This window comes from Malaya genurostris, chromosome 2 (genome assembly GCF_030247185.1).
Source record: "Malaya genurostris strain Urasoe2022 chromosome 2, Malgen_1.1, whole genome shotgun sequence".
NCBI classification, from domain to species: Eukaryota; Metazoa; Arthropoda; class Insecta; order Diptera; family Culicidae; genus Malaya; species Malaya genurostris.
The window spans coordinates 88,173,275-88,192,772 of NC_080571.1; the positions used below are offsets into that span (position 1 = coordinate 88,173,275).

At 40.5% G+C, this 19,498-nt stretch overlaps 1 protein-coding gene across 1 annotated transcript; it reads right to left on the reverse strand.

Moving 5' to 3' along the window:
• Positions 1–215: 215 nt before the first annotated feature.
• On the reverse strand, positions 216–2,996 carry LOC131428697 (uncharacterized). The gene has a single exon (XM_058592744.1). It carries the CDS (start codon positions 2,994–2,996, stop codon positions 216–218), a length of 2,781 nt encoding a protein of 926 aa, XP_058448727.1.
• Between the last annotated feature and the right edge of the window lie 16,502 nt (positions 2,997–19,498).

Here is a 19,498-nt window from a genome sequence, read left to right on the forward strand (position 1 = left end):
TAGATTAACCAAAAATCTTCCACTTTTCTCTCACTGTCGGTCTAACTTATAACCTTTCACTTCTATCTATCCAATATAACTGTATCTCATTCCTCTTCCTGTTTCTATCAACTTGCTTTTTCGCTGTCAAATCTTCTACCTTCATCTTACCTTCTTTCGGTTTAATAACGGTTAGTCCCGTTTGGGTATGTCGACGTCGTTCGTCATCAGTGGTTTTAACACTTCCCCGGCCCGTAGATCTTCCCGGAACCTGCTTCCGGTGGAGATTTACCAGTACACATAATTTCAATCAGTGCCAGCTTGGTCACTGGTCGGCGGTATATTCCACCAGCTGTACGTACCATCGCCTGTCGTACACGACCGTCCTTGCCTGTGATGATCTGGTCGACTTGTCCACGCACCCATCCGTTACGATTGAGGTCATCAGTGATGAACACAAGATCGCCTACTTTCAATGGTCTGCTCTCCTCCAACCATTTACTGGTCCGATTCAGCGAAGGAACGTATTCTCGCAGCCATCGTTTCCACATCTCATCTGCAACGTACTGTGATTGTTTGTATGTGCTCCGTAAAGCCTCAGCATGACTAGTCGGTCCAATGTGAGGCATTGTCAGTTCAGACACGCCTTTCCGAAGGAAATGATTTGGCGTGATGGCTTCAGAATCCGATGAATCTTGTGGTATGTAAACCAGAGGCCGACAGTTCACTATCTCTTCGGCTTCAGCGATCACTGTTAATAATATCTCGTCGCTCATCCTGTAGCCTTTACTCAATGTTGACATGGTCGATTTGACGGTCCGCACCATGCGTTCCCATATGCCACCCATATGGGGAGCAGATGGCGGATTGAAGCTCCACCGTGTCCTTGCATTGGTAAACACGTTGGCACAAGCTGTATCAATCTGACGAATTTGCTTCTGAAGCTCTTTGTTTGCAGCTTTCAGATTAGTGCCGTTATCCGAAAATATTGCAATTGGAGGACCCCTGCGTACAACGAACCTTCGAATGGCCATAATACATGGCGATACCTCCAAATGGACAGCACGGACTGCGAGGCATGTAAAAAGCACTATCCACCTCTTCTCGACGCGCCTTTCGACGGTGACTTCCACAGGACCAAAATAATCTGGAAGCGGCGCCATCCTCGGGGGCAGAGGCCGACATTTAGTAATCTTGCAAAACTGACAGCTTTTCATAACATTAGTTATACGCGATCGAAGTTTCGGAATGAAAAATCTTTGTCGAACTTCATTGAATACCGTCTCTCGGTTGGCGTGACCGTATCGACGGTGGTAATATTCCAGTAAACGGTTTGTTATTTCATGATCCTTCGGCAAAACGATAGGATACCGTGTATCATATGGTATGACTTCTGCGTTTTTCGTTCGACCTTCCACCCGTAATACTCCGAATTCGTCCAAAAAAGGGGCGCAACGATAAATGATACTGCCCTTTTCAATAAGTGCCCATTCCTCTTTGGGTAGTTGGCGATTTTTTGAAAGTGTTTTAACCTCGCAAGCGAAACCTTTGAGCTGCGCGATTTTCCAAAGTACAATTTCTGCCAGATGATACTCATGTTGTTTCAATGGAACCGTAACAGAAAGCTGTGGACGTAACACCAGCCGTAGCATTATCTCCGATATATCGGGAAGCACCTCGATGGTCAATCCACGCGATTTGCGCCGACAGTTGGAAATGAATCGATAAACGCAGCACACCGTACGCAGCAGCACGAGCCAGCGAGATATACGAGAAGCATCTATCAATGGCTCTTCAACTACTTCCGTGTGAAACATATGGCATACTCGTAGTTCTTCTCTTGTGTTAGGTAGTGGTAGATTCTGCATCGGCCATCTGTCCTCTGGGGTCTGTAACAATTGCGCTCCATTAAACCAGGTTCCATCAGAATCTAGGGAAATGCCTTTTCCCCATTTGGTGAGAATATCCGCGATATTCGCTCTGGAAGGCAACCAGCGCCACTCATCGATTTTTGTCTCCTGCAAAATTTCTCCGATTCTAAACGCCACAAAAGGTTTGTATTTCCTCTGATCCGACCGGATCCAGGACAAGACGTTCATTGAATCGGTCCAGAGCACGCGTTTTAGGATCTTCAACTCGTGGTTAGCCTCGACGATATTTAGCAGACGCACCCCCAGAACTGCTCCTTGTAGTTCCATTCGTGGGATGGACAATTGCTTTAATGGGGCGACTTTAGTCTTTACCATGACAAGTGAACATCGTGGACCTTCAGAAGTTGCTATTCGAAAATATGCTGTAGCGCCATATGCTTCTTCGCTTGCGTCAACGAATACGTGAAGCTGTAAAGTATGATAAGCTTCGTGGGATGCTCCCCGTAGATAACAGCGTGGAATTCTCAACCGTTCAACTATCGGGAGTACCTTCATCCATCGCGACCAGTTCGCAAAGCATTCATCGTCCATTTCCTGATCCCAATTACAACCGGTACGCCAGAGCTTTTGTAGCAGCATCTTTCCATGCACAGTGAACGGCGCCAACAACCCAAGCGGATCAAATAAACTCATCACGCAACGGAGAGCGATCCTTTTAGTCGGCCGCTTGCCTTCCGCGATGTACGGTTGTGAATCACTATGAAAACTGAGAGAGAAAGTAAAAGCGTCTTCCTTCGGTCGCCATATAATTCCCAGTACTCGTTCGGTCGCTTTATCTTTACGGTCGTACAATGGGATCCCTTCTTCTTTTTTCACATCATCCAAGGCTTGATCGAAGATGGCCGAATTGGAGATCCAGTTCCGGATAGTGAAACCTGCCTGACTATGAACATACCGAACTTGTTTCGCACGTTCTATCGCCTCCGTCACCGTATCAGTACTGTCGAGGTAATCATCGACATAATGTCGATGGATGATAGCTTTGGCTGCACTCGGGAAGCGATCTGAATGTTGAGACGCATTAAGGTTTTTTATAAATGGTGCCGACGCTGGAGAACAGACGGCACCGAAAGTAGCCACGTCCATTATATACACCTCCGGGGGGTCCGAGGGATGTGATCGAAATAAAAACCGTTGAGCGTGTTTATCTACCTCCGTGATCCGAATTTGGTGGCACATTTCGCGGATATCTGCGCTGAATGCCACCGACCGTTCACGGAATTGCTGGATTACAGCCGGCAAGGATGTTAAGAGATCCGGACCGACTAAAAGCATAGAATTTAGCGACGTGCCTTTGACCTTCGCTGCCGCATCCCACACGAGACGCACTTTGTCGGGTTTTTTTTGGATGTACAACAACACTGAGTGGCAAGTACCAAGCTCGATTCGAATTTGCCAGAGAAAGCTCTTCAGAAGTAGCTCTGTGGGCATACCCTTTTGTCAGATAGTCTTCTATGAGCTGCCGTACAGCTACGTTGAGAGCCGGATTCTTCTGGAGGCACCGTTCAAGGCTAATCATACGGCTCAGCGCCATTTGAAAACTATCCGGTAATTGAACGTCATCCTGTTTCCATAATAGGCCTGTCTCGAAGTGCCTACCTACTCGTACAGTCGTACGCTGTAGAAGTTCGTTTGCCCGACGATCGTCATCGGATTCCGGCAACTGGTTCACAGTAATTCCCGCTTCTTCCACCATGAAGTACTCGCGCATCAAGTTATGTAGTTGCTGGTTCGTATGTCCATGATGACATCCGAGAAATTCTTTTTTTGGGGAACTGCCGCTCGGACCATAAATCGTCCATCCAAGATGCGATTGTACTGCGACCGGCTCATTAATTTTTCCTATACGAGACTCTATCGGGGCTAATAAATGCATATTGCTCAGGCCTATGAGGATTCTTGGCTCATCTCCGACTTGCTCGGCTGCATACAATCCTTTCAAGTGAGAATAGTGGCGGACTACCTCTTCAAAGTCCATCCTTTGTTTTGGTAAATACAGTTTATTCACCGTTCGAACTTCGTTCAATGCCAGCTGTTTTTTCTCACCGTTACCAGATATTTGTAGAGATAAACATACCGATGTGTGCTCCGTACGAACGATGTTTCCCGTCCATTGCAAAGTTAGCGGTTGCGGTGTGTCGATAGCTCCCAGTTCGTCAACGATTTCCTTCTCAATTAACGTCATCGAAGAGCCCTCGTCTAAATAAGCAAGAGTGGACACGGTTGTTTGACGATAATAAAGAGTTACTGGAACAATCCGAAAAATCACTGAACGTTTTCCCGTATCATGAGCATGATGCTGTTCAGCATTATCACCCGTCTGGTTTCTTAATGTCTCTGGTATCGATTGATAGCGATGAATCAACGGGTGATGATGATCGCGGCAATTTCCAACATTACACGTGATCTTGAATTTGCACCATCCATCGTGGCCATTTAGGCATCGCTCGCACAGATTATACTTATCCTTTAATCTTATACGCTCTGCGCTGCTCATGTGACGGTATTCGTCACAGTTTCTCACGCGATGTCCATCGGTTTTGCAAATCTGACACGAAACAGATTGTCGCGGCTTAATGTTGCTGCCGCCACTTCCATTATGCGCATGTATGAAACCCTTCTCCTTCACTTTCGATTTTTCCATCTTATGTGGTGTATGGGACTTTGTATCAACAATAAGAGTGACTTCACTGGCTTCCGAAACGATCTTCGCAGTAAAATCGGCAAATGTTCGAAGCGTCGCGTGATCTGAATGACACTTAAATTGCACCCATTCTCCGAATGGGATTTGAATTAGAACGGGATTTACGAGATGATCATGAAGGCCTGCGGCTTCTAAATGATCGCACAATTCTTGGACTGCCATTCCGAAAGGAATGAACGTCTCCAGTCTTTCGGCTTTAGGTGAATCTGTTTTCCTTACCTTCATCAACAATGTATAAATCAACTGTTCGGGCCTCCCATAGAGCATCCGCAGCGTTTGAATTACCTGCGGCACGGAATTTGGTAGCAGCAAGCGGCTACGAACGGACTCGAGCGCTGGGCCCTTCAGGCTTTCTTGCAGACGAACAAGGTTTTCTATGTGGCTAAATCCACAAGCCTCTGTAGAATTAATAAAACTGCTGTAGAATAGCGGCCATTCCTCAATTTTTCCGCTGAAGGTGGGCAACTTTTTTGACAGAATTTGTCTGGCAGCGCGATGTGACTTCGTCAACCCCGGCCCATATTCCATGTGCATATTCTTGGTGGTTGAAACAGATTCTTCACACTTGCTGGCGGAACTGTGTCGCGCTCCGCTTTGGTGCGAGCTTTTTCCATCGAACACCGAAAAGCTTCGAACTTTATTGTCGGCCATTGGACACGATGGCGGTAGATCAGAGTTTCGCTCTTGTGAGTCATTATTTGAACTCGTGCATTCCATTTGTTGATCTCGTGACGTCGATACATGCAAGGTTTGCAAATCGAGTTTCGATCGGGACCACTTATTGACTTTAAGCCATTCCAGAATCGACTTACGTTTTTGTTGAACATCCGGATCATTGCAATAATTTCCTCCGACTGCGCCTTGTTCAAGTTCCATTTCCGACGCTAACATTTAGAACCGGTTTCGTTGGAAGGTTTCTCGCAGCGTACGTTGTTGTCGTTGAAATTCAACTTCTTCGTTCAATCGTTTTTGCAACAAGGCTCGTTCCTGCGCCAGCAACTTTTCCTGCAGATCCTTTTCCTGCTGGATCTTCTTCTGAGCAATAACTCTTTCGATTTCCATTCGTTTTTCATGGATAACTCTATCCTCTTGTAACTCACGTTCCTTTTCAGCCAGTTCTTCTTCCATGCGACGAAGTTCCAACTGCATCCGAGAGGAGGATCTTTTGCTGATAGCGGAAGCTGATGATTTTGTGTCGTCTTCTACGATAGACGGCGTTTTCCTTGCGGGAGTGCTACTTCTGGAATTTGCATCGTTCGATTTCTGCCTTGTAGAAGCATTATTTGTGGGATCAAATGGAAGAGGTAAGGGGGTCTTCTGTGTTTTGCCAGTTTTATTCCCCTTTTTCTCCCTCCTCGAAGAGCATTTGTCACATTTGAACTCACGGTGTTCTACTCCGGGAGATTCTCCGACACAGCAGAAATGAAACCAGGCCTGACAATCATCACATGCCACCATGCGGTCGTCATCCGCCTGATCACACTTAGCACAGGCTCCCATCTCAAAGTGAGGTTAAATCTTTTGAGAAATTGTTTCGGTAGGCAGTAGAAAAATAAATTTTGAAGGAGTTCTTGTGAATCAGCTCAAACTGAAAATAATATTTATTTTGCATTAATCGCGTTTCAACCAATTCAATCGGTTACTTACATATTTAGTTCCTTTCATCAATTCGAGCAAACGTGCTCGACAGTAGATATTTCTGCCTACGCTTGCAGTATGTAAGTAAGGTTTGTAAATATCTAGTGTACAATATAAAATTTAAATCAACTTACAATAAATTCAGTATAATTCAACGTATGTAGATTAACCAAAAATCTTCCACTTTTCTCTCACTGTCGGTCTAACTTATAACCTTTCACTTCTATCTATCCAATATAACTGTATCTCATTCCTCTTCCTGTTTCTATCAACTTGCTTTTTCGCTGTCAAATCTTCTACCTTCATCTTACTTCTTTTCGGTTTAATAACGGTTAGTCCCGTTTGGGTATGTCGACGTCGTTCGTCATCAGTGGTTTTAACACTATATAATAGTCACTGTTGATGATTTTTCCCTTTTCAAGGTAGTCGATGAAAATTATACCATGCGAATCCCAAAATACAGACGCAATAACCTTACCGGCCGATTGTTGAGTCTTTCCACGCTTTGGGTTCGGTTCATCGCGTGCAGTCCACTCAGCTGACTGTCGATTGGACTCCGGAGTGAAGTGATGGAGCCATGTTTCTTCCATTGTTATATATCGACGAAAAAAATCGGTTTTATTTCGATATAACAGCTCCAAACACTGCTCAGAATCATCAATTCGTTGTTGTTTTTGATCGATTGTGAGCTCACGCGGCACCCATTTTACACAAAGCTTTCTCATATCCAAATATTCGTGAATAATATGTCCAACACGGTCCTTTGATATCTTTAGAGTGTCAGCTATCTCGATCAACTTCACTTTACGGTCATTGAAAATCATTTTGTGGAATTTTTTCACGTTTTCGTCGATAACAGCCTCTTTTGGACGTCCACTGTGTTCATCGTCTTCGGTGTTCATATGACCAGTACGAAATTTTGCAAACCACTTACGAATTGTTGCTTCGCCCGGTGCAGCGCCTGGATAACACTCATCAAGCCATTTTTTGGTATCGGCGGCACTTTTTTTCATCAAAAAGTAGTGTTTCATCAACACACGAAATTCCTTTTTTTCCATTTTTTTCACAATAACAAAAGTAGCTTCACTCAAAATGCAATATCTCACAAACTAATAATCAGACAGCTGTCAAATTTATACACGTATCTTTTGAAGGTTGGTACTAACTGAAAATGGTATGGATTTAATTCTAGTGGCGCCCTCTCATAGAAACGATATGAACTTTTTAGCCGATCTGTTAGACCCTTTTCAATTTTTTCAGAAGCTTTCGCTATTTCTGCGATGTGCTCTTTGAACCGAGTTTCCAAAGTCCTTATCTTGTGTCCAATATATTTTTTCTCGCAATGAGAACACGAGATTAGATATATTTCGGATTTTCTCAAATTTTCTGTATGATCTTTTGTCGATCCTAATACAGATTTCAATTGATAGTTCTTACTACTGAAAACTACATCCAAACCAAACTTTTCAGTTTGGATTTGAACGGATGTGCAATATCTGGGTTGAAATCTAATGACATTCTCTTCGAATTTTCTGTTGGTTTGGTCAATGTCGTAAGTGATTGTTTTTTCAATGATCTTAATTTTTTATCGAAGATTGTTTGAATTGATCGCTCTGGATAACCATTGAGCTTTCCAATATCGAAGATGATTTTTGTCTCTTCAATTGCAGCATCCTGTCTGAGGGGTAAGGTGAGCATTCTATGAATCATTTGATGAGAAGTCGCCATTTTATGCTGGTGGGAGTGATTTGAAGTACTTGGTAAGATTCTATCCGTATTGATCGGCTTCCTATATATTTCAAATGTTAGGTTATTTGCTTCCCTTACGATAAGAATATATAAAAAAGGTATATTATTCTATTTTTTTGTTTCACGAGTGAATTTAATGTTTTTATGATGGTTGTTAATAATTTCCAAAAAAAACTTATCAAACAATCACGTTTGATGATGCAGAAAATACCATCAACGTATCTCCAGCAGCGATTAGGTAATAATACATGTTTTTCTAAACATTCCTCTAGATTTCCCATGAACAGTTCGTATAAAAACGGGGACAGAGGGTTACCCATTGGGGCACCTTGCAATTGTTTATAAAATTCACCTCTGAATTTGATGTAGTTCACATCCATATAAAGGCGAGTTAGGTTTAGGTAAGCTCTCACTTTGCTTTTCCATAAACTGTTGCTATGTTATTGAAGTAACCAATCTTCTAATAAATTGATAGTCTTTTACCGGTACGCTTGGGAATAAAGTGGTTACATCGATGGAGACCATTATTTAATTTTCCTAAATTTCCCCCGAGTTCTGAGGTTGGTAAGCGAACTCTTGCGTATTGTGTACTGATCGACTGAAGAAAATTTTTTTTCGGCATAGTTTTGAATTATTTTGCTAGCCATTTGGAGATTTTTTGAGTGGGACCACAACTGAAGAAATAATTTCCCTCATTTCATTACCAGGTTTGTGAGCTTTTGATAGCCCTTTTAATTTGGGTAATGTGGGGTTGAGGTGGTTAAGGTTCATATCGAAGTTGGGATTGCAATCTTTCAGAGTTTTTTCAACTCCTTTAAGCATGTCGGAGGGTCGGTTCTTGGTTTTCTACAAGGGCCGTTATTAATTTTATGGATTATTTGATCATCGTAATCTTTTTCGTCCATAATAACCACTTTATTTCTCTTATCAGCCTTTATTTAAAATACAGGCTTTTCCAACATTTCTTATATTAATACTTTTTCTTTTAAATTTTTGTTCTTCTATTGGAACGTTTTTAATGACTTCAGCTACAATCGTTCTTGCGTCATTCATTTGTGAAAATGGGAGATTACAGTTATAGGGATCCATTTCTACGTCTATAATAACTTGTTCGAGATTTAATCCAAAAAAGGCGGGTGGGTAATGTCAGCGACATAACTGGATGTCGTGAATACGAAAAAACTGGCACCCTCCCATCACTTTTCCGAATATCAGTTACTTGATTGATTGTATGAATTGTGCAAGCTTTCCCCTTTTTCACTAATAGAGTTTGAAGCGATGCACCTACATTAAAGTACAGATTAGTTACATTAAACGGCTACTAATCTACAACTATATATTCCAAACTCGAAACAATTCCTTTTTAATTTGCTAATATAGGAGGCTAGGTACGACAAATTTGTAGTTTATTTTTATTGAAGCTATGAAGTTCCAAGATATCTGATTCTTCTTGAAATTACGAGACAAATGCAATGGCCTGGTTTGAAATGTATCAACGATCTTCGGTATGCAAGAGTAATTTTAATAATAATAATCAACTGCTTTAACTTAAATGACGCTATTTCTCACATCACATTTCATTTTATACCTGCTACTGGCAGCGGTGTACGGACAGCCCCTTTGCCAAAATTCCTTTCCTTGTTCGCAGAACGGAAAACAGTGAGACGACAGGTCCTCGATGTTGCTCTCGTGTGTCTTGTTTCGGGAACAGTTGCTCAGCAAATGGTTGGAAAAATGAACCACTCAACTTTTATATGGATGCTCTTGTATAGATGCAGACATCTCGCGTTCTGATTGGCTGGTGCTGCCATGGGTTAAATCAAACAGGTTTTTCAATAGTGTACTTCAATGTTGTTGCAATACACGTTCAAGTTGAAAATTTTCGATTCTATTGGTAGTTAGATTATATAAATCCTTCTACAGATAACTGAGCTATGAGCTTTCAAAATACGAGAAAGGCAAACGCGCCTTATGAATTATCCTCTTTGATACTCGTTTATACCAAACATTTCAGAAAAGTTTAATTTTGAACTATTTGAGATTATGTCACACAACTGAAAATTATATCATAAAATTGTGATCATATTTCCGATGGCATGTCACAAGAATTATGTTGATTCATGAGATACAACAGGAGATATTCACGATCAAAAACTTATCACTCTCTCCGAGGGTAAATTTTGCAAAGGCGCCGCATAGTAAAGTAAGTCGTATTCACGACAAAAGAATGGCATGATTCAACTCATGGTTGAGTAGCTCGTTTTGCTCGTCGGTGGAGTTCTGAGATGAGCTGTTGACCAATAATTTGAATGGAATGTTTTGGGGGTCGGTCTTTAGACTGTTTGGAACGTAAATTTTTAAATTTCTTGTAGAGGAGGAGCCGTTGCCGTTGGGACTCATATTCCTCCGCAAATTTTAATTTACTTAAGAAAGTCAAAAATCCAAGGGGGTATTCTTTGGCTAATTTTAAATTTTAAATAAGTGTGTCGTGAATTCGATGTACTTTGGTATATGTGCACGGTTACAATCCTGGAAGTAAACCTTGTACAATTCACACAGTATATCAACTTATGAGAACAATTTTATATATTTAGAAGTGTACAGTTTTATTCGTATTCATGTCATACAGTTATGTCTCTGACATTACCCACTCAATTTTTATCTCTTTGGTGCATTTTCCGATATTTGAAAAATTATTGATTTTTTTAAAGTGTAGTTTTCACTTGATTTACTGCGGTAAAATTTTCGCGGTTTACATTATATAGTACGCATGTAATTTTTTACAATCTGTTTTCTTTTTTAGATACTTTTTTATTTAAAACTAGCTCAAGACGTCCCTACGTCTTAATAAAACTAAAATAAATTATTGATATCTGTACACGTATCCGCTTACAGAGTTACAATGACTCGATGGAAGTGCATGCAAAGATTGTTCTAGCCCTTTTTAAAAAGTAGTATTGAGTCGTATCATATATTTTTTGATTCAGACCGTCGAGATCTCAAAATGTCTGTGTATGTGAGAAAAATGTGCACTCTATATTCTCGGAGATAGTTTTACCGATTTTCACGAACCTGTATATTCAAATTAAAGGTCTTCTGAACCCATAAGCAGCTATTGAATTTTATCCGGATCCGACTTCCGGTTTCGGAATTACAGAGTGATATGTACCAAATTGAAAATATACACTCAATTTATTAAAACCTGAGTGAACCGATTCTACGAACTAGCTCCCAAAGGAAGGTCTTTGAAAAAAAAACTAAATTTTAACCGAGCCTGACTTTCGATTTTGGAATAACATGGGTTCTGTTTTACAAATGGCGTCGTAAAAAGGAACAGTTTCAATAAAACTGATTAGTAAACTTTTCTAGTTTGCATATCTTGTTTGCTGGTGGAAGCACAAACTTATTACGATATTACCGGTCTACGGTTTTCGGCTCCTGAACTGTTGGAGGAAAACTCCAAAAAGAAAACTACTCTTAAATTTCTCAGCATCGGCTAAACCGATTTCCAAATTTTTATTTGAATCCGACTATCCCTGCCGAAGTTACATGCTGATGAGTGTCCAAAATTTCAAACCGTTTTATGAAGTGAATATGCAAAACTTGTAAAAATCTTTGAAATTGGTTCCAATTTAGAGGTCTTATTCGATGATTGCCAATTCATATTTTCATGAATATTATTAAGAGATTTTGCTGAAAACTTTTCATTGAATCTTGAATAAAAACAATATTGACTACTTTTTTCAAAATTCTCAGAGACGGTACAGTCAAAGTAGATTCGATTGACCATAAATTAACGAGTCCCACACACTGGAATAGCCTTGAGCACTGTTTTAAAAAGTTTTTCAAGTTATTTGAATTGTCACTATGAATGACGATATAAAACATTTAACATTCATTACCTTTTTAATATTGGAATTGGAAGTCGGATCTCGATGAAATTCAAACCTAATTGAAGTTCTGCAAGATAGAATTGATGCCTGTTTGTGAAAATAGACTTCAGAAACTCTGGGAAATTTTTGTGAGTTTCGTTTTAGAGTTATTTATTACTATTTCGGCCCGGGTTGGTAGTTCAATGCATAGGGCGCTGGTCTAATAAGAAAGTTATTGTATGTTTGAGTCTCGACCTAGAAGGATTCTTAATGTCAGTAGGATCGTAGTACCTAGCCATGCAATGATTGGTATTGTCGATGGAATTCTCCAACTTTTTCATTATCTCTTCGTTATTTTTTCAGGTTTTACTGTGTACATGAAACGGATCCTGTTTGGTTCTAAGAGCATGCTTAGAGTCTTCGCATTCCATAAAGTCTCAAACATTTATTATAGAATTCATGTCTGGAGGATATCCCGGTCAGCTGAGAACGATGATTTTTTTTCTTTTCTAGATACGTTGCTAAGAGTTCAAAATGGTGGCATTGAGCACCGCGATTTTTGAACCATTTTTCATCGCTGGAAGTCACAACATTATTTCAGAGAAATATTATGTTTTCAGCATGGGTTCAATAATACACAGAACGACCGAAATTAGCTCTGCGCCTAATTCGTATTACTGTTTTTGAATTAGTTGATTTTAACAACAAAATTTCCAAAATAACTATAAAATTAGTTAAAATTGAGAATTTAATTTGCTGAAAAAAACACTTATTTTTAGAGAATGTGTTTAGTTGGCGAATATTCTGGACACAAACCTGCAATATTTCAATCCAGTTGACAACAAATTTTGTTATTAAAATCAGAAAATTTGTTTCTACAGGGTGCTTTTTTAAGAGCTTGAGAACTTTTTTAAACAATAAAACGCATAAAATTTGCAAAATCTCATCGGTTCTTTATTTTAAACGTTAGATTGGTACATGACATTTACTTTTTGAAGATAATTTCATTTAAATGTTGACCGCGGCTGCGTCTTAGGTGGTCCATTCGGAAAGTCCAATTTTGGGCAACTTTTTCGAGCATTTCGGCCAGAATAGCCCGAATTTCTTCGGAAATGTTGTCTTCCAAAGCTGGAATAGTTACTGGCTTATTTCTGACGTAGCCCCACAAAAAATAGTCTAAAGGCGTCAAATCGCATGATCTTGGTGGCCAACTTACCGGTCCATTTCTTGAGATGAATTGTTCTCCGAAGTTTTCCCTCAAAATGGCCATAGAATCGCGAGCTGTGTGGCATGTAGCGCCATCTTGTTGAAACCACATGTCAACCAAGTTCAGTTCTTCCATTTTTGGCAACAAAAAGTTTGTTAGCATCGAACGATAGCGATCGCCATTCACTGTAACGTTGCGTCCAACAGCATCTTTGAAAAAATACGGTCCAATGATTCCACCAGCGTACAAACCACACCAAACAGTGCATTTTTCGGGATGCATGGGCAGTTCTTGAACGGCTTCTGGTTGCTCTTCACTCCAAATGCGGCAATTTTGCTTATTTACGTAGCCATTCAACCAGAAATGAGCCTCATCGCTGAACAAAATTTGTCGATAAAAAAGCGGATTTTCCGAATGGACCACCTAAGACGCAGCCGCGGTCAACATTTAAATGAAATTATCTTCAAAAAGTAAATGTCATGTACCAATCTAACGTTTAACATAAAGAACCGATGAGATTTTGCAAATTTTATGCGTTTTATTGTTTAAAAAAGTTCTCAAGCTCTTAAAAAATCACCCTATATTTATCTATCATCATCACTACTGAAGAACAGGACAAAGAAAACAAAAAATAATTTGGTTTTATTAACAAGTTTATTAGCTAAAAACTCATGAGAAGTGTCAAAGCAAAACAATCCATTGAAAAGCTAAAAGGGACAGTCTTGTTGAAACTGCTTGCAAATTGTTTAGATGTTTTTCGCATGAGTTACGATATATCCATATATAAATTTCTAAACCGATATGTAAAAATGACGTAAACTGTTAGTGGAAAGTGTATTTATTCAGAATTTGTGCGCATTTAAAGCGATTGTGCGTAATAATGTTTTTTTTTCGGGAAACAGCGAAGTGAGTTTCGAATATTGCACTCTAATTGTATATGTCAAATGATGTTTTTTGTATCTTTCAACCTTCTGGGCTACGCTGTCCGGTGTACTACTTGTATTCGGTTTTTGTTTTCCGAGTGCTCAAAGTTTTCAGTGAGATAGTCAATTTCGCGAAGTCGAATGAAGAAAACAGCAATTGAGAAGAAAAATTTTCAAAAAGAAGTTTCTCCAATACAACATCGTATTTATACCTGCCAATATAGAAAAGATAATCGTGACTGAAAATTTTTTTCGGTAGTCGTGTGCCATCTAGTGGCTAGTAGTCATTACGGTGTTAACGTTTTTTCGGTGACAGAGCGCCATATAGCTGCAAATGGCAGAAACCAATTCAACTATTTATGTTGGTTGAAAACAACGTTTTATTTCTCTAATTCAACTAAAAAAATAGTTGAATGGATATGAAGCGTGCCTTAGCTAAGAAATGACAGCACGTTTAATTGGTGAATTCAACTAAAAAATAGCCATTTCAACAAATATTTTATTATTATTAAGGGAATTAGAATTAAAAAATCTAAATTCGCAAAAGTAAGATTTTTTTAGTTGTCTCAAAAAATAACTAACTAAAATCAGAAAATCAACTAATTTTTTCACCAGAATGCTGATTTCGGTCTTTCCGTGTATAGCCAGGGACTGCACTACTAACGAAGAAGGTAAAAAAGCTAATAACAGTTTTTATTGAACTTTGATTATGAATATAAATTTCCACGTTTTGGAAGTGTTGTTTTGGAGTTTAGCTATTTGCCAAACAGTACTGAGTAGAGATGTCACTTTACACTAACAAAACAACTTTCAGACAATGGAGTAATTACTATTGAAGAAACAAACCCGTCACATGAATGTGTGGAATTCTTCAAAATAATTTTCTCTGATTCTTGGAAAACAAAAAGGTTTGCCTATAATTCATAATAATAATAATAATAATATAATAATTATTATATTATAAAGGTTTGCCTCAATTTACGCGCAGAGCCGGGGGTGCGTAAATTATATTTCGCGTAAATGAAATAGTAGTGTAGTGTTGGGCAAGATGCGCCAGCGCGTGATTGGGTGGCAGCCAATCAGTGATAGAATGTGCGTATTGAAGGTCAAGGGCCGTTTCTTCAATTACAGCATCATCAACATCGATGAAATGACTGGTTTGACGGCGAATGTCAGCAGTTGGTCGAAAAGAAGCATGCAGCAAGGGCGAGGATGCTGCAACACCGCACTAGAGCGAACGAGGAACGATATAGACAGGTGCGGAACAGACAGAGCACGGTTTTCCGGAAGAAAAAGCGCCACCAGGAAGACCAAAATCGCGAAGCGATGGAACTGCTGTACCACGCAAATGACACACGGAAGTTCTATGAGAAGGTGCACCGCTCACGTAGAGGCTACACGCCACAGGCCGAAATGTGCAGAGATACCAGTGGTAGCCTTCTCACTAACGAACGTGAGGTGATCGACAGGTGGAAGCAGTACTATGACGAGCATCTGAATGGCGAAGCACAAGATACAGAGAACGACACAGAATTCAATCTGGGTGCACGCTCAATCGACGACAGATTCCCAGCCCCTGATCTGTCGGAGATAAGTGAGGAGATCGGCAAGCTGAGGAACAATAAACCGCCGGCAATGACCAGTTGCCAGGCGAGCTGCTCAAACATGGAGGAGAGGCACTGGCTAGAGCGCTGCACTGGATGATTTCTAGGATTTCGGAGGAGGAGATTCTACCGCAGGAATGGATGGATGGAGTTGTATGTCCCGTATACAAAAAAGGGCGATAAGCTCGACTGTTGCAATTACCGCGATAAGACAAGTACTCCAGAAGTGTCGTGAATACAACGTACCAACGCATCACCTATTCATTGACTTCAAATCGGTATACGACACAATCGATCGAGAACAGCTATGGCAGATAATGCACGAATACGGTTTCCCGGACAAACTGACGCGATTCGTCAAAGCAACGATGGATAGAGTGATGTGCTACGTCCGAGTATCTGGGACGCTCTCGAGTCCATTCGAATCTCGGAGAGGGTTACGTCAAGGTGATGGACTTTCTTATATCTTGTTCAATATTGCCCTGGAAGGTGTGATTCGAAGAGCGAGAATCGACACGAGTGGCACGATCTTCCGAAAGTCTGTACAACTTTTTGGCTTCGCTAACGATATTGATATTGTGACACGTAACCTTGAGAAGATGATGGAAACCTACATCGGACTGAAAGCTGAAGCTAGGCTTATCGGACTGGCCATAAATGCGTTGAAAACAATATACATGAGAGGAAAGGGCTCTAGAGAAGAACCACTACGCCTCCCACCAAGAATATTGATAGACGGTGACGATATCGAGGTGGTTGACGAGTTCGTGTATTTGGGCTCACTGGTGACCGCCGATAATGACACCAGCAGAGAAATTCATAGACATATTTTGACAGGGAATCGTGCGTACTTTGGACTCCCCTTCGATCGAGAAAAGTACGCCACCGCACGAAATTGACCATCTACAAAACGATCATTAGACCGGTCGTTCTCTATAGCCACGAGACCTTGACTATGCTGGCAGAGAACCAACGCGCCCTCAGTGTTTTCGAAAGAAAGGTACTGAGGACCATCTATGGCGGAGTGCAGATGGAAGACGGAACGTGGAGACGGCGTATGAATCACGAATTGCAACAGCTGCTAGGAGAATCACCCATCGTACGGACAGCTAAAATCAGACGTCTACGATGGGCTGGGCATGTCATAAGGATGTCGGACGACAGCCTAGTGAAAATGGTTCTTGAATCTAATCCGACTGGTACAAGAAGAAGTGGAGCGCAGCGAGCAAGGTGGATCGATCAAGTGGAGGGTGATCTTAGAAGCATCCGTGCCTTGAGTGGCTGGCGACGAGCAGCCATGGACCGAGTTTTGTGGAGACGTATGCTTGATACAGCAAAGGACACCCCAGGCTTATAGTTGTTAGGTGAGGTAAGGTAAATTAAATAAAACATCGCGTTATTTCAAATCTTTCGCGAAAAGAAAGGTTTTTCAAATTTCATTTGGTTTAAGTGTAGATAATCCAAGAACTACTTGGCGTGTTGTCACTAGAGACTGTGTCACAGCAAGAACGGCTAACGCCTTTTTTGTTTGTGGTTCATACTTTCAGAACTACACATTGCTTACTTGTCTATTTATAACTGTTCCGGGTAGCTTCCCAGTCGTCCAAGAACGGTGAAAACAGGTCTAGGAATCTACTCGAGCATTCAGCAGTCATACTGCCCATAGTCGTAGAGCTACAACTCCAGGTAGTTTTGGGATGACCTAGAGTAATTGTCTACACTTTGTAATTACACTTTTTTACGCTGGTAGATATTGAGACCTGAACTTCAGCTAGTTTTTGGATGGATCATCGGTTACGTTGGTAAACCTTAAGGCCTTTTCCGAGGAGGTTCTTCTACAGATCTCATTACAGTATGTCAATTTTCTGTACATAGTACTACGACTACATACCGCACTCAGGTGATTATATACAATACTTGCTTTCCAGATAATTCTTGGATGCCCACTATCTTATTTAGATTCTTTGAAACTAAACAATTCTTTAATGTACATTTCACAATATTCAATTCCCTGAAGCATGTTAGATTGTTTTGTCTATGTACAGGGTCCGCCATCTAACATTTTTTTGAACTAGTGGTTATTTCGACATTGGTAACCTCAATGTCACTTCTGATTTGACAGAAACTTAGTTTTATCCTTCCGCTGAACGACAATGGTTGTGTATACGCTTGAGGAAAAAATCATCTTCTCGGATGAGGCACATTTTCATCTCGGCGGTTATGTTAATAAGCAAAATTGTCGCATCTGGGGGACGGAAAACCCGCACGTTATCATGGAGAAGCCGATGCATCCTCAGACGGTTTGGTGCGGATTTTGGTCTGGCGGCACCATTGGGCCATTTTTCATCGAAAATAAGGGAGGAGCCCCGCCACGGTCAATGGCGATGACCATGATTAGCGGCACCATGGCACCATGATTAGCGATTGGTTCTTCCCGTTACTTGAAGAGGAAGACTTGGACACCATTTGGTTCCAACAAGATGGCGCTCCGTGCCACACAGTCAAAGCTACGATCGATCTTCTGCGCACAGTCTTCGAAGATCGAATTATCAGTCGAAATTCGGATGTCGTTTGGCCGCCTCGGAGCTGTGATTTGACGCTGTTAGACTATTATCTTTGGGGGGTTGTCAAAGATAAGTGTTATGTGGACAAGCCAGAGACAATTCAAGCTTTGAAGGACAACATTCTTGCTGCCATAGCTGAAATAAAGCTGCAACAATCGAAAACTGGACCCACCGTATGGCGTACTGCAAGGCCAGCCGAGGCAGCCATTTGAATGAAATTATATTCCAAAATTAACCAGAAGGATTGTACTTTGATATGAAAAAATAAATTTTGAAAACGGATGAACCGTTTGTGTTTTATTGCAAGTTTAAAAATGGCGGACCCTGTATATAACTTGAGATTTTCTTCATTTTGCAAATACCTTTTTTACGCGATCATCGCGTAAATTAAATAAAAAATCGCGTCATTTCGAGAAAATTAAATTAGCGTGAATTATGTTCGCGTAAATTGAGGTTTTAGTGTACTTCCGAACCTGGAATCCGGGAACCGGAATAATCGAAAGAAGTAGCTGGGATCCATTTTTGAGTCAATAGCTACGATCTCTGGTCGCTAATCGAAAACCAGGAACCAGGAAAGCCTGAATCGGATTGTTTTGTTGTCTATTTTTAATGGCTACCGATTGGAGTAGTTTCGAGTCTAGTTTAGATTTTTTTTCCTTTTTTTTGTTTCACCGCTGTAAGTGACGGTATAAAATTTTTAACTCACTTTACCCTATAATTACGAAACCGTTTAGTCGGATTAGGATAAAATTTAGAATTTATACTGTATAGAACTTTCATTTGAATTTAAGTTTGTGAAAATCGGCTCAGCCATCTATGAGAAAAAAAAATTGTTGCGCAAATCATCTTGAAATTCCGTAACCGAAAGTCGGGTTTGAATAAAATTCAAGAACTTTGTGTGGTACTACAAGGCTTTTCATTTGACTATAAGTTCGTGAACACCGGTTCAGCCATCTCTGAGAAAATTGAGCACAAAAAAATGTTACTTACATACATACATACATACAACCGAAACCCGAAAGGCCGAGTTCCATATACCATTCAGTTTTAAAATCGGGTTTTTACAGTGATTATATAACCTTCTATACAAGTAAGACTAAATCAACAATTTTTACGTCCGGAAATATTGGCAGACACAAATTTCCCCATGCCCAGTTGATGATTCTATTGAACCTTCGTGAGCTCATTTCTTCACATATTTTTAAATAAATCATCCTCCCCATAAACTATCCCTGCACATTTCCTGATAATTTATGACACTCTATTTACCGAAATGTCCAGTACACTACCGAAAATTGTTTGACTCAGTGGCAGTGTCTCGCACAAT

Coding starts and splice junctions, on each gene's coding strand:
- LOC131428697 (XM_058592744.1), bottom strand. CDS start 2,996: ATGGACGTGGCTACTTTCGGTGCCGTCTGTTCTCCAGCGTCGGCACCA.